We start from the raw sequence: 11,846 nt of genomic DNA on the forward strand, positions 1-11,846 counted from the left end.
GCCCCCGATTCTCCCGGTGCTCCCTGTTCTCCCGATACCCCCGGTTCTCCCGGTTCTCCCGGTGCTCCCCGACCGGTGCAGCCGAGCTGGGCGGTGGCGGACGGGGCCGGGGCGGGACTGGAACTGGGCGGCCCCGCCGGGACCGGGGCCGGGACCGGGGAGGTACCGGGAGGAGCCGCATCTTAGCCCGAGCGGGGTTAACCATTTCTGCCGACCGGGGCCGGGCCGGGAAGGAGCCGGGGTCCCGGTGAGCACCGGGAATGAGCTCCCCCCCCTCCCGGGGATCCCCTCCCCCTGTCCTGGGTGATTGTCCCGGTGTCCCACAGCACAGCCCCACTGCCCCGTGCTGTCACCCCATGCTGTCACCCCACAGCATTGCCCCACGGTGCCACCCGTGCTGCACAGCCCCGGGTGGGCCACTGCCCTGTCCCCGCGTGTCATCCTGTGCCCTGGTGCAATGTTCCGGAGCACCAGGGGATGTCTGGGGACATCGCAGCTGAGCATTGTCCCATGCAGTGTCCCCATGCAGTGTCCTGTGCCTGCTGCACTGCAGCTCTGTGCCAGCACTCCGTGTCACTGTCCCGGTGCTCAGTGTCACTGTCTCAGTGCCCTGTCCTGGTGCTCAGTGTCACCGTCCCTTGTGCTTGGTCTCCCCCCCCCCCCAGTCCCAGTGTCCCTTGTCACTATCCCGATGCCCACTGGCCCTGTCCCAGTGCTTACTGCCACCATCCCTCCTTGTGCCAGTCCCGATGTTCATTCCCACTGTCCCTATCCCGGTGCTCAGAGTCCCTGTGCTTCCTGTCGCATTCCCGATTCTTATTGTCACTGTCCCTGTCGCGGTGCTCACTGCCCCTGTTTCTGTCCTTGTCCCGATGCTCATTATCCCTCTCCCTGTGCTCTGTCCCTGATCCTATCCCGATGCTCTTTGTGGCTGTCCCTGTCCCGATGCTCTGTCCTTGTCCCCTGTCCCGGTGCTCCTTGTCCCTGTTCCTATCCCAATGCTCTTTATGGCTGTCCTTGTCTAGATGCTCATTATCCCTGTCCCGGTTCTCTGTCCCTGTCCCTATCCCTGTCCCTGTCCCTGTCCCTGTCCCTATCCCTATCCCTATCCCTATCCCTATCCCTATCCCTGTCCCTGTCCCTATCCCTATCCCTATACCTATCCCTGTCCCTATCCCTATCCCTGTCCCTATCCCTATCCCTATCCCTGTCCCTGTCCCTATCCCTATCCCTATCCCTATCCCTATCCCTATCCCTATCCCTATCCCTATACCTATCCCTGTCCCTATCCCTGTCCCTATCCCTGTCCCTATCCCTATCCCTATCCCTATCCCTATCCCTGTCCCTGTCCCTATCCCTGTCCCTATCCCTATCCCTATCCCTATCCCTATCCCTATACCTATCCCTGTCCCTGTCCCTGTCCCTGTCCCTATCCCTGTCCCTATCCCTATCCCTATCCCTATCCCTGTCCCTGTCCCTATCCCTGTCCCTGTCCCTATCCCTGTCCCTGTCCCTGTCCCTATCCCTATCCCTGTCCCTATCCCTGTCCCTATCCCTATCCCTATCCCTATCCCTATCCCTATCCCTATCCCTGTCCCTGTCCCTGTCCCTATCCCTATACCTATCCCTGTCCCTATCCCTATCCCTGTCCCTATCCCTGTCCCTATCCCTATCCCTATACCTATCCCTGTCCCTGTCCCTGTCCCTATCCCTATCCCTATCCCTGTCCCTATCCCTGTCCCTGTCCCTATCCCTATCCCTATCCCTATCCCTATCCCTATCCCTATCCCTGTCCCTATCCCTATCCCTATACCTATCCCTGTCCCTGTCCCTGTCCCTATCCCTATCCCTATCCCTGTCCCTATCCCTATCCCTATCCCTATCCCTATCCCTATCCCTATCCCTATCCCTATCCCTGTCCCTGTCCCGCTGCAGTCCCTCCCTCATTCCACCAGAGGGCGCCTCCATCCCTCCCTCTCCCAGCAGGGGGCGCTGTCTCCTCGCCTCCACATTGGCTGCGACGCTCCGGGGAGCCAAGGGGCGGGAAAGGGGGCAGCGCGTCCCGTTTCGGAAGCGGCGCTCTGATTGGTCAGAATGCTGAGGGCCCGATGGAAGGCGGGCGCTGATTGGTTCCCCGCGCTCTTCCCCTCAGAGCAGCGGCAGCAGCAGGGACGGGGTCGGGGTCGGCGCCATGGAGGAGGCGGCGAATTGCGGGGCTCAGTTCCGAGCTGCTGTTCAGGTTATCCAAGGGCTACCCCGGAGCGGTGAGTAGGAAGCCGGGAACGGGGCCGGGGAGCTGCGGCCGCGGCGGCGGCCGCGGCCGCAGCGCCCCGGCCCCGTTCCCGGCTTCGCTGATGTGTCGCCTCCATAGGTTCGTACCGACCCTCTTATGAGGAGATGCTGCGGTTCTACAGCTACTACAAGCAGGCGACAGCGGGGCGATGCCAAGGCCCGAGACCCGGCTTCTGGGACCCTATCGGCCGGTACAAGTGGTAAGGCCCATGGGGGGGTGTGGGGGAGTGGCCCCACTTCTGGTCCGAATTACTCCCCCTCCCCTCCTCTCCAGCTCACAGCTCCTGTCACCCCCAGGGATGCCTGGCACAGCCTGGGGAAGATGTCCAAGGAGGAGGCGATGGCAGCTTATGTGGCTGAGATGAAGAAGGTGGCCCAAAAGGTAAGTGGGAAGGGGGAGAGAGGGGCTGTGGGGTGCTTGGTGCCCATCACAAGCTCTGTCCCCTCCCCAGGTCATCGACACAGTGCCCATGGATGAGACAACAGAGGAGATGTTCAGGTACTTTGAGCCACTCTATGAGGTGATCCACGACATGCCCCGGCCCCCCGAGACCTTCTTCAAGAGGAAAGGAGGTGAGTGGGAGCTGCTGCTGTGCCTGTGCCCAGCACATCCCTCACTCCTCTGACACACTCCTGTCTCCTGGCACTTCACTCCTGCTGTCCCATGCTTGCTTCTGCACCCGTACAGCCCTCACCTCTGGGCTCTGCTCTTCCCCTGCACACGTTTGTTGTGAGAGGGGGACAGGACAGACACAGCAGATCCTGCCTGACCCTCCTGCCACGGGGCAGCTGCTGCCGAGGTCCTTGTTTGGGCATCTCCAAACAGGCGTCTCTTCAAGTGCCTCAGGTCTTTTCAAGTCTGGGTTTTCTCCTCACAAAACTTTGAGGGGAGCAGTTCAGAGATTTCGGCTTCCAGACACCGAATCCCCAGAGCTGGGGCTGGGCTTGCTCTTGGCAGCACCCCCGGGCTGTGCACAGGGAGCAGTGGCTGTAAACATGGGGATAGGCTGCAGAGTCCCTGCCAGAGAGGGGATGGGGACAGACCAAGGCTGAGAAACATGATTACTGGGAAAACCTTGTGCAGGAGAAGAGTCATTCCCAGCCTTTTCCAGGCCTGTGGCTGCTGCCTCCTGCTGTGAGGGGGCTGGGGACCTGTCCCACCCCCAGAGAAGGGCAGTGCTCAGTGGGTCTGACTGGGGGAGCCCTCTGAAGGAGTGAGGGGCTGGATGTGAGGGGTCAGAAAGGTGTCAGCAGCTTCAGGGGGATCCTGCCAGCTGCACATCAGTGGCTTGGCTGTGCCAACCTCCAGTGGGTGAGGTGGGCAGCAGATGAACTTTTGGGGTATATTCACAGTTAGACATTAGGAAGAAACTCTTTGGGGTGAGGGTGCTGAGCCCCTGGGTGCCCAGGTTGCCCCCAGAAGCTGTGGCTGCCCCATCCCTGGCAGTGTTGAAGGTTGGATGGGGCTTGGAGCCCCCTGGGCTGGTGGGAGGTGTCCCTGCCCATGGCAGGGGTGGCACTGGGGGGGCTTTGAGGTCCCTTCCAACCTAGACCAGTCTGGGATTCTGGGATTCTATGAACCTGACAGTGCTCAGGGGTGGCAGCACATGCACTGAGGAAGGATTTGGGGTTTTGCTCTCTCCCTGAGCAGAGCAGCCCTGGCTCCTGTGTGGGGTGGGGGCTGCCCTCATCCCCCTGGGGGGTTCAGTCCCCTGGGCTGGGCCCTGGGGGTCCCGGGGGCAGCACTGCCACATCCCTGCCCGGCCAGCAGCAGAGAGCAAAGTCCTGGGGCTGCTGGAAACGTGGCTGAGCTTGACCCCCAGGGCTCCAGGGGGGGGCTGGGACCCCCAGCCTGCTCTGGGTCTGCTGTGTCCCCAGCCACCACTCCTCCTGTCGGGCTCTTTGTCACCACATGTGCTCTGCCAGGGGACAAGGACAGGGGCTGTGTCCCATCGGTGTTTACTCAGCTGCTGGGTCCCTCTGCTGCCACAGGGGCTTGGGGACAGGGACTCCCCTGCCACCCCCAGGTGTGGGGCAGGGTCTGGGCAGGGGTGGAGTTCCCCTGGATCCCTCCTTCCCGCACACGGATCCAGCCCCTCCCCATCCCTGCCATCCCTCTGTGTCCCTGTCCCCCAGCTGTGCTGGCAGCGCCGGGCACTGTCCCCTCGGTGTCCCCTCGGTGTCCCCTCAGCACCGTGACCCCTGCCCCTTCCCCTCCCTGCAGGCAGCCGGGAGCCGACAGCCGATCCCAGCCAGGAGGAGCCCCCCGGAGCCCCCCGGGAGCATCGGGACGGGCAGCAGGTGCCAGGTTGGTCTCCCTGGTGTGGCAGCACCCAGCAGAGACCCCGGGAGGAGGCACCGGGCAGGGACACGGCGGCCTCGGGTCCGGTGCCACCGGCATTCCCGGGCAGCGGGACCTTTCCGGAGCTTCCCGTGGCTCCAGCTCTGGGCAGCCCCGGGCGTGTTGCTTGGACCCTTCCCTGGGCAAAGGGGCCGGGTTGTGCCCAAGGGCAGCGAGAGGGCGAGGCTGTGCCCTGTGGAAAACTGGGAAAACACTCCCCGTGCTCCAGGAGGGAACCTCCGCCCTCCGCTCCAGCCCCGTCCGTCCCTACCCCGGCACCGGCAGCTCCGTTCCGATCCCCTCCCCGTCCTGCCTCCCCCCTGCCCTGCCGTCCCCACAGCCCCTCGCACACCCACCCGTGGGGCTCCCCCTGCTCTGCTGTCCCCGGGAGCCGCAGCCCGTGCCCCGCTCCGGGCAGGATGCTCCGGACAGGCGGTTCCCGCTGCCGCCGTCCCCAGCCTCCCGCAGGATCATATATGGTCACCGAGCACCCAGGCCCTGCCCATCCCCCCGTGCCCGGGCTGTCAGCCTGCGGGGCGCTGGGCAGTGTCCCCACCCGCCTGGCGGGTCACGCTCTGTCACCCATCGTGTGAGGGGTCCCAGCAGCCGTGGATCCCCCGGGGTTTGGGCAGAGAACCCCCCCTGCCATGGCAGCGTGCCAGGGGGTGCCTGTGCCAGGGCTTTGCCACAGGGAAAGGGGGAATTTGGTCCTTGGACTCAGAGCCACCACTCAGAGCGGTGCAGAGCCAGTCCAGCCCCTTCCGTGCCTCAGTTTCCCCCTGCTCCTGTCCGGTGTGGTGCTGGCGAGTGCTGCCTGCACATCTGTCACCGTGCTGCCCTGGGGACACAGCCCTGCCACCCCTGTGCCACCCTGAGCCCTGTGTTCCCTTCCAGGGGACGGGCTGGCTCCGGCCACAGAGGCCACCGAAGGTGGCCCGGTGACCAGTGACTCGGAGGGGGATGTGTACTGTGACACCCTGGAGCAGGTGGAGCCCGAGCAGGTAACAGGAGCACCTGGGACTGCCCTGCCACCTCCGTGTCACCAGCTCCTCCTGCCCTGCCACCTCCGTGTCACCAGCTCCCCTGCCCTGCCACTACCACACTGCCACCCAGCCCCTCGGTGTCACCTTCCTGGGCACCTGTGAGCTCCAGGCCAGTCTGGCCCCGAGCGTTGTGTCCCTGTCACCGGGGGGATGCTGAGGACCCCTCAGTGCACACCCGTGGTCCCCTCACCCCTGCAGCACGGCTCAGGGGACACTGGTGGCCGTGGGGCTGAGTCAGGCTGGTAGCCCCAGACAGGCTGGGTGGGCCCCTCACAGCCCTGCTCCCCACACTGCCCGAGGTGCCACAGTGTGGGTCAGGGTGTGGGGGTCTGGGGGAGGCAGCCCCCTGCCCACCCTCCTTCTCCCAGGAGCTCTGTGTCCCTCTCCAGCACCTCCCCAGGGCTCTGCGCTGCCCCCTCCCTCCCCATCCCCACCCCAGTGGGCAGAGTCACCACCAGTGCCCCGTCCTCAGCTGCTGTGCTCCCCCAGCCCCCGGGCAGGGGACCGGGGGGCTCAGGACCCCTCTCCTCTCCCCTGGCACAGGCTGGGTGCCCGCTGGGCCCGTGCCCCCCCGGCGGGCAGGGTGAGGGGGGCGAAGGCCGAAGAGCAGAGGGCAGGAGCGCCCCGAGAGGTGGGTGAAGCGTTTGGGTCCCTCTGCTGCTCCCTGACCACCCCCCCACGGGGGGGCTTGGGGGTCAGGGGATGTCTGGGGGGCTAAGGGGGGGGGTTGGGGGGTGTGGGCACCTACAGGGAGCAGGGTTTGGCTCCAGCACCCAGGGGTGGTTGTTGGCAGCCATAAGGAGGGTGCAGTGTCCCCTCTCACCAGGTCCCCAGGCAGTTCCGTGTCTCCTCTCCTAGGAAGTGTTCCCTATGTCTCCTGCTTCCCAAAATAGTGCTAAATTCCCTGAATTTGGGAATTTGGAGTTGCTGGGAGTGGGAGGAGTGTGGATCCCAGCTCCTGCCCGTGGTCACCACTGCCAGGGGCTTTGACTGCTGGGGGGCAGTGGGTGAAGTCAGGCCCCGTGTCCCCAATGGTGCCAGCCCCGGGGACACCCTGCTCCTGCAGTGCCACCCCCACACCTCTGCTGGCATCTGGGGCAACCAGGCCCTGAGCTGTGCAGCTGCCGAGCGGGGACAAGGAGCCCCCTGCCCACCTTGGTGTCTCTCCCAGACACATCCCGGGGTTTGTGGTGAGGTGGCATTGTCACCCTCATCTCTGGTGCCACCACCTCTGGCACTGCCCACTGCCGCTGGTGTTCCCTCAGACCCTTCCTGGGCTGCCCTGGATGTGCCGGGGGGGTGTGGGCCCGGGGGGAGGTGGGCACAGGCCCAGGGGTCCCACCCAGCAGAGCCACTGCCCCTCAGCTCAGCTGCCACCCACGGCCACGGCTGCTGCCCGGGGAGGTGTCCCCAGGGACAGCCCCACTGCCTCGTCCGGGCTGGAGCAGCCGCGGTGCGGGCAGCACCCACCGGACCCCCCCTGCCAGCGCCTTTGTCCCCGCAGATCCCCGGCAGTGCGGGACCGGGCGGGACGGCCCCGCGCTGCCCCGGGAGCTGCCGGCAGAGCTGGAGACACGCGTGGCCGGCACGGTGCGGGCACTGCAGGACGACATGAGGAGGGTGCTGGAACGGCTGAGCCTGCTGGAGACCCGCACGGCCCAGCAGGTACCGACACTGCGGGGCCACCGGGACTGCTCTGGGGTAGGGCAGGGAGTGAGGTGCAGGCAGGGAACGGGGGTGCAAGGATCTGGGGTGCAGGCAGGGAATGGGGGTGCAGGCGGAAAGTGGAGGTGCAGACAGGGATCTCGGGGGCCCAGCCCTGCTCACACCCCGCACCCTCTCCTGTCTTGCAGGGGCACACGGGTGGGACAGGCCCTGGCCAGGCACTCACTTCACAGGTAAGTTGGAGATGGTGGCCCTGCTGCACGGTGGCCGTGCTGTCCCTGCTCCATGGTGTCCCTGGTGCCCCACAACCTGCCCCAAGGGGCCTGGCTGCCTGCACCCCGTGGGGTCCTGGAGATCTGGCATGAGGGGACAGGCTGGGGAAGGGTCCCTGAGCTGGGGAGCAGGTGACATCCCTGGGGCTGTGTCCCCAGCATCCGGGCACCAGGGACAACGGTTTTGATGCAAGATGGCCACAGGATGACAGAGACCTGCGGTGACAGTGACCTCCCACCACCTGCCTCTCGCTGGAGCCCTGGGGGGAGGGGGGCGTTTGGTGACACCGGTGACACTTTTGTCCCTCATACCCCCTCTTCTCTGTCTTCTCGCCAGGCAGCGTCCCCGTGGCCCCTGCCCGTGTCCCCGCACACCCTCGTCTTCCTCTTCACTTGGCCCTTCATCACCCAGTGGCTGCTGCGCCGCTGGCAGGGCAGGAAGAGGTGACAGAGGTGACAGCCGTGTCCCCACCGCCGCCCCTCCTCGCCCACCCCGCTTCGCCCGCCGGGAAGGCTCCACCGGCTGACGCGGGAATCGCCTCACGCAACCCGGGGGCTCCTGCGGGACCCCCGCCCCGCACCGCCAGCAGCGCCGGGACGGCACCGGGAACCGGGAGGGGGGGTGGGACCGCCCCAGCGCGTCCCCGGGGATCCCCCCGCTCCCGGCCGCGGGTTGCAGGGCACGGAGCGCCGGGCCGTGTCACTCTGCCTCTATTAAAGTTGCCTTGGGAGAGCCCGGCGGCCCCGCCTGTTCCCCCCGCGCTGTCCCCGCAGAGGGCACGGTGGCACCTGCCCGTCCCTGCCCTGCCAGCCCTGTCCCCAGGCCCTCTCCTCCCGCTGAGCTCTGGGCAGGACCGGGCGGGCCGAGGCCTCCGGTGCCACCGGGACCGGTACCGGGCTCCTGCCCCGCTCCGGCGCCCGCAGGCGGGGCCTGACACCGGGAACCCCCACGGCGGCGACCCGGGAGGGGGGGGCGGCTCTTGGGGACCCCCAGGACCCCCAACGGCTCCTTCCCCAGGGGCCTCCCCGCCGTGACCCCCGGGCCGGGGCGGCTGTGGGGGGGTGGGCAGCGATGAGGGGGCCTGGGCCGGGCCCCGTTCTGCGGCCACAATGGGGGACAAACACCCCCCCCCCCCTCCCCGGGGTGTCCCCATCCCCTCCCTGTGTCCCCAGACAGGGGCGCCTCCATGGCCCCCCAGCCACGGCTCCCCCAGAGACCCCCGGGTCCTCTCGGGGTGTCCCGTACCCGGCCGTGGGGCCCCTGGGACCGCGGCAGGGGGGACACGGGCACTGTGGGGGGGTAACACGGGCACTGTGCGGGGGAGGACACGGACACTGGGGGGGGAGGTGACGAGACCAGGGTGCCCCTTCCCCCCTGTCCCCCTCCCCCCCCCCCGCGGGCAGACCCAGGCGTTCTGTAGCGCAGCTCCGCCCCTGGACAGAAAGGGACGCGGCGCCTTTAAGCCGGGCCTTGTTTCCGCCCGGGTTTGTTTACATGTCCCTCCGCGGGGCTGCAGCAGCCGCCGCACCGCGCAGCTCCCGGGGCCGCTCCGCCCGCCCCCCCCCACCCCCCGCGGGCTCGCGCTCCTTTGAGCCGCCCCACGGGCGCGCGGGGGGGAGGCGGGTGGGGGATCCACGCGCGCGCTGCCCTCGGCGCGGCCCTGAAGGTCGCGAGGCGCGCGCGGCCCCGGGTGCGGGGGGCGCCCCCTCCGCGCGTGGTACGGCCCGGCCCCGCCTCCCGGCCCCGGGGATTGGCTGTGCCGCTCGAGAGCGGCGTCCTCCGCGGCCAACGGGCGCCGCCCTCCCGCCCCCTCCAGGGGGCGTCGCCCGCCGGTCGGTCCCGCCCACCGCGCCCGCCCATTGGCCGCTCGGCGGCGCCGCCCGCGTGCGGGGAACCGTAGCGGCGGCGGCGGGCGCGCGGCGGGGGCGGGGCACCGCGGGTCCCCGCGTGCCGCGGGGCGGGGCGAGCAGCGCGCCTGCGCGGGGCGGGGCCGGGCGCGCGCGGGTATATGAGGCGGGGGAGCGGGCGGGGAGCGGCAGTCGGGAGGCGGCGGCGGCGGCGGCGGCGGCGGGTGGGAGCGCGGGGAGGGGCGTGGCGGGAGGCGGTGGCGCGTGCCATGCGCGCGGGGGGGCGGGCCCGGCGGCGTTAACCCCTCGGCGGCCGGCGGCGGCAGCGGTGGTGGTGACGGTGACGGTGACCCCCGGGGCCCGGGCCCCGCGCCATGGCCCGGGCGGCCTGAGGGCAGCGGGAGACGGAGAGTGTCGGGAGGGCCCCATGCGGTGCGGGTAGCGCCGGTCCCCGACGGAGCGCAGCCGAACGCCATGGCCGACGCGGCGCCCGCCGAGCCGGGGCCGGAGCCCGAGCCCCCGTGCGAAGCGGAGCCCCGCGGCGAGCCGGAGCCCCGGTCCGAGCCGGAGCCCGAGCGCGGAGAGGCGGCGGACGGCGAGGCCGGTCGGCTGCCGCCCCCCGGGGCGGAGGAGGCGGCGGCGGAGGGCGCGGGCGGAGCCGAGGGGCGGCCGGCGGCGGGCGGAGCGGCGCGTCCCGGCCTGGGCCCGCGGTACCGGTCCTCGGTGGGGCGCACCGAGGAGTGGCCGGTGAAGAAGAAGCACCGGCGGCGGCCGTCGAAGAAGAAGCGGCGCTGGAAGCCTTACTCGAAGCTGAGCTGGGAGGAGAAGCAGCAGTTCGACGAGCGGCAGAGCCTCCGCGCCTCCCGGCTGCGCGCAGAGATGTTCGCCAAGGGGCAACCGGTGGCCCCCTACAACACCACGCAGTTCCTGATGGAGGACCACGACCAGGAGGAGCCCGACCTGAAAACCGGGCTGTACCCCCGGCGAGCGGCCGCCAAGTCGGACGACACGAGCGAGGAGGATTTCCTGGAGGAGGCGGCGGAGGAGGACGGGGGCAGCGACGGGATGGGGGGGGACGGCAGCGAGTTTCTGCAGAGGGACTTCTCGGAGACCTACGAGCGGTACCATGTGGAGAGCCTGCAGAACATGAGCAAGCAGGAGCTGGTGAAGGAATACCTGGAGCTGGAGAAATGCCTCTCCCGCATGGAGGAGGAGAACAACCGGCTGAGGATGGAGAGCAAAAAACACGGGGGGGAAGCGACGGAGACGCGGGTGCGGCAGCTGGAGCTGGAGGTGGACAGGTTGAGAGCGGAGAACCTGCGGCTGCTGCGGGAGAAGGACCTGAGCGGGCAGGACCCCTGCAAGCAGGGGGAGTGACACTGGGGGGCGGGGGGGACGCGGGGGGGCTTTTTACAGCGGTGGGTGTCACAATCTACACCTTGTACAGAGAGCGGGGACCCTTTTTAACGGGAGGAAAGTGCGGGGGGGGGGGGGGCCAGGCCCCCTCCTTTTTTGGGGTGCTGTGAAGGGACGGGGGGGGTTGATGTATTTGTGACACTTGGTTTATGAGTTGATTTTAAGGTTGGGGTTTTTTTTGTGTGTCTAAACCAAAAAAAAAAAAAAAAAAAAAAAAAAAATCCCCAGGAAAGCTGTAAATTGGCCAAAACTGACTATAAAAAAAAATACAGAGGTCTAATAAATTTAATTACTTGTAACTGTAACGGTTTTGGTGTGATTTGTAGAAAATATTCTGACTGGCATTCCAGCGGGGAATTCACTTGGAATCATTCTCATGGTGTTGTAAGTGCTCTGTGGTTGTTGGTGTTGGGTTAAAAGGAGCTGAAATTTTCCCCTTAGCCCTTTCTGTTCTTTTCCTCCTCTAATTTTCAGTTCCCATCCTGCTCCATGAGCTGAAACAGTTAAAAATCCCTGGAAAAGCTCCTGGAATGGTTTGGGCAGTGGGGACACTCTCATAACCTGGACTCTGTTTGCTTCAAGGCTGGCTTCAAGTGAGCTTCAAGTGAGCTCTGCTCCCCCCAGGCCTGGAGGAACCGGGCCCAGGTACCTGAAATCTGGGCACAAACGGCCTAAAAATGGAGTTTTAGGGGTAACTAAAGGAGAAACTTCAAGCTTTGGAGTGGCCCAGGGAAAAGTTGTGACATGGCTGCCAGGGGGTGAGGGCTCAGCCTTCCCCGGGAGGGGAAAAGCAGGAGCAGGGCCAGGCAGCTGGGGGGGGGATTCTGGGGGGAGAAACAATTAAAAAGAGTTGGACTGAATTGCATTAAAACCCCACAAGCTCCTGGAGGAGCCTGAGGCTGCTGTGGTGGCACGGGAGGACGTTATGTCCCAACTGGGAACGTGTAACTGGTAACTGGGGAGCAGCTG

The 11,846-nt window shown here is 66.9% G+C and overlaps 2 protein-coding genes across 6 annotated transcripts; both read left to right on the forward strand.

Annotated features, from left to right (window-relative positions):
• Positions 1-2,128: 2,128 nt before the first annotated feature.
• Positions 2,129-8,340, forward strand: ACBD4 (acyl-CoA binding domain containing 4). 5 transcript variants are annotated; one of them, XM_071728452.1, is made up of 10 exons: positions 2,129-2,264; positions 2,372-2,492; positions 2,590-2,674; positions 2,745-2,865; positions 4,517-4,600; positions 5,528-5,634; positions 6,220-6,307; positions 7,181-7,341; positions 7,530-7,574; positions 7,951-8,340. In XM_071728452.1, exons 1-10 carry the CDS (start codon positions 2,192-2,194, stop codon positions 8,059-8,061), a joined length of 996 nt encoding a protein of 331 aa, XP_071584553.1. In that variant the 5' UTR covers positions 2,129-2,191; the 3' UTR covers positions 8,062-8,340. The 5 variants fall into 5 exon arrangements, with proteins under 5 accessions (XP_071584553.1, XP_071584552.1, XP_071584550.1 ...); XM_071728449.1 differs by having other exon boundaries at positions 2,142-2,239; XM_071728453.1 differs by having other exon boundaries at positions 2,148-2,264; positions 2,567-2,674.
• Positions 8,341-9,691: 1,351 nt separating this feature from the next.
• Positions 9,692-11,176, forward strand: HEXIM1 (HEXIM P-TEFb complex subunit 1). Its single transcript, XM_071728303.1, has one exon. The coding sequence runs from the start codon at positions 9,936-9,938 to the stop codon at positions 10,836-10,838; it is 903 nt and encodes a 300-aa protein (XP_071584404.1). The 5' UTR covers positions 9,692-9,935; the 3' UTR covers positions 10,839-11,176.
• Positions 11,177-11,846: the final 670 nt, after the last annotated feature.

The sequence above is a fragment of the Heliangelus exortis genome, chromosome 29 (assembly GCF_036169615.1).
Source record: "Heliangelus exortis chromosome 29, bHelExo1.hap1, whole genome shotgun sequence".
Lineage (NCBI taxonomy): Eukaryota > Metazoa > Chordata > Aves > Apodiformes > Trochilidae > Heliangelus > Heliangelus exortis.

Coding starts and splice junctions, on each gene's coding strand:
- ACBD4 (XM_071728452.1), top strand. CDS start 2,192: ATGGAGGAGGCGGCGAATTGCGGGGCTCAGTTCCGAGCTGCTGTTCAG. Junction 2,493..2,589: donor CCTATCGGCCGGTACAAGTG/GTAAGGCCCATG, acceptor TGTCACCCCCAG/GGATGCCTGGCACAGCCTGG. Junction 7,575..7,950: donor GCCAGGCACTCACTTCACAG/GTAAGTTGGAGA, acceptor TCTTCTCGCCAG/GCAGCGTCCCCGTGGCCCCT.
- HEXIM1 (XM_071728303.1), top strand. CDS start 9,936: ATGGCCGACGCGGCGCCCGCCGAGCCGGGGCCGGAGCCCGAGCCCCCG.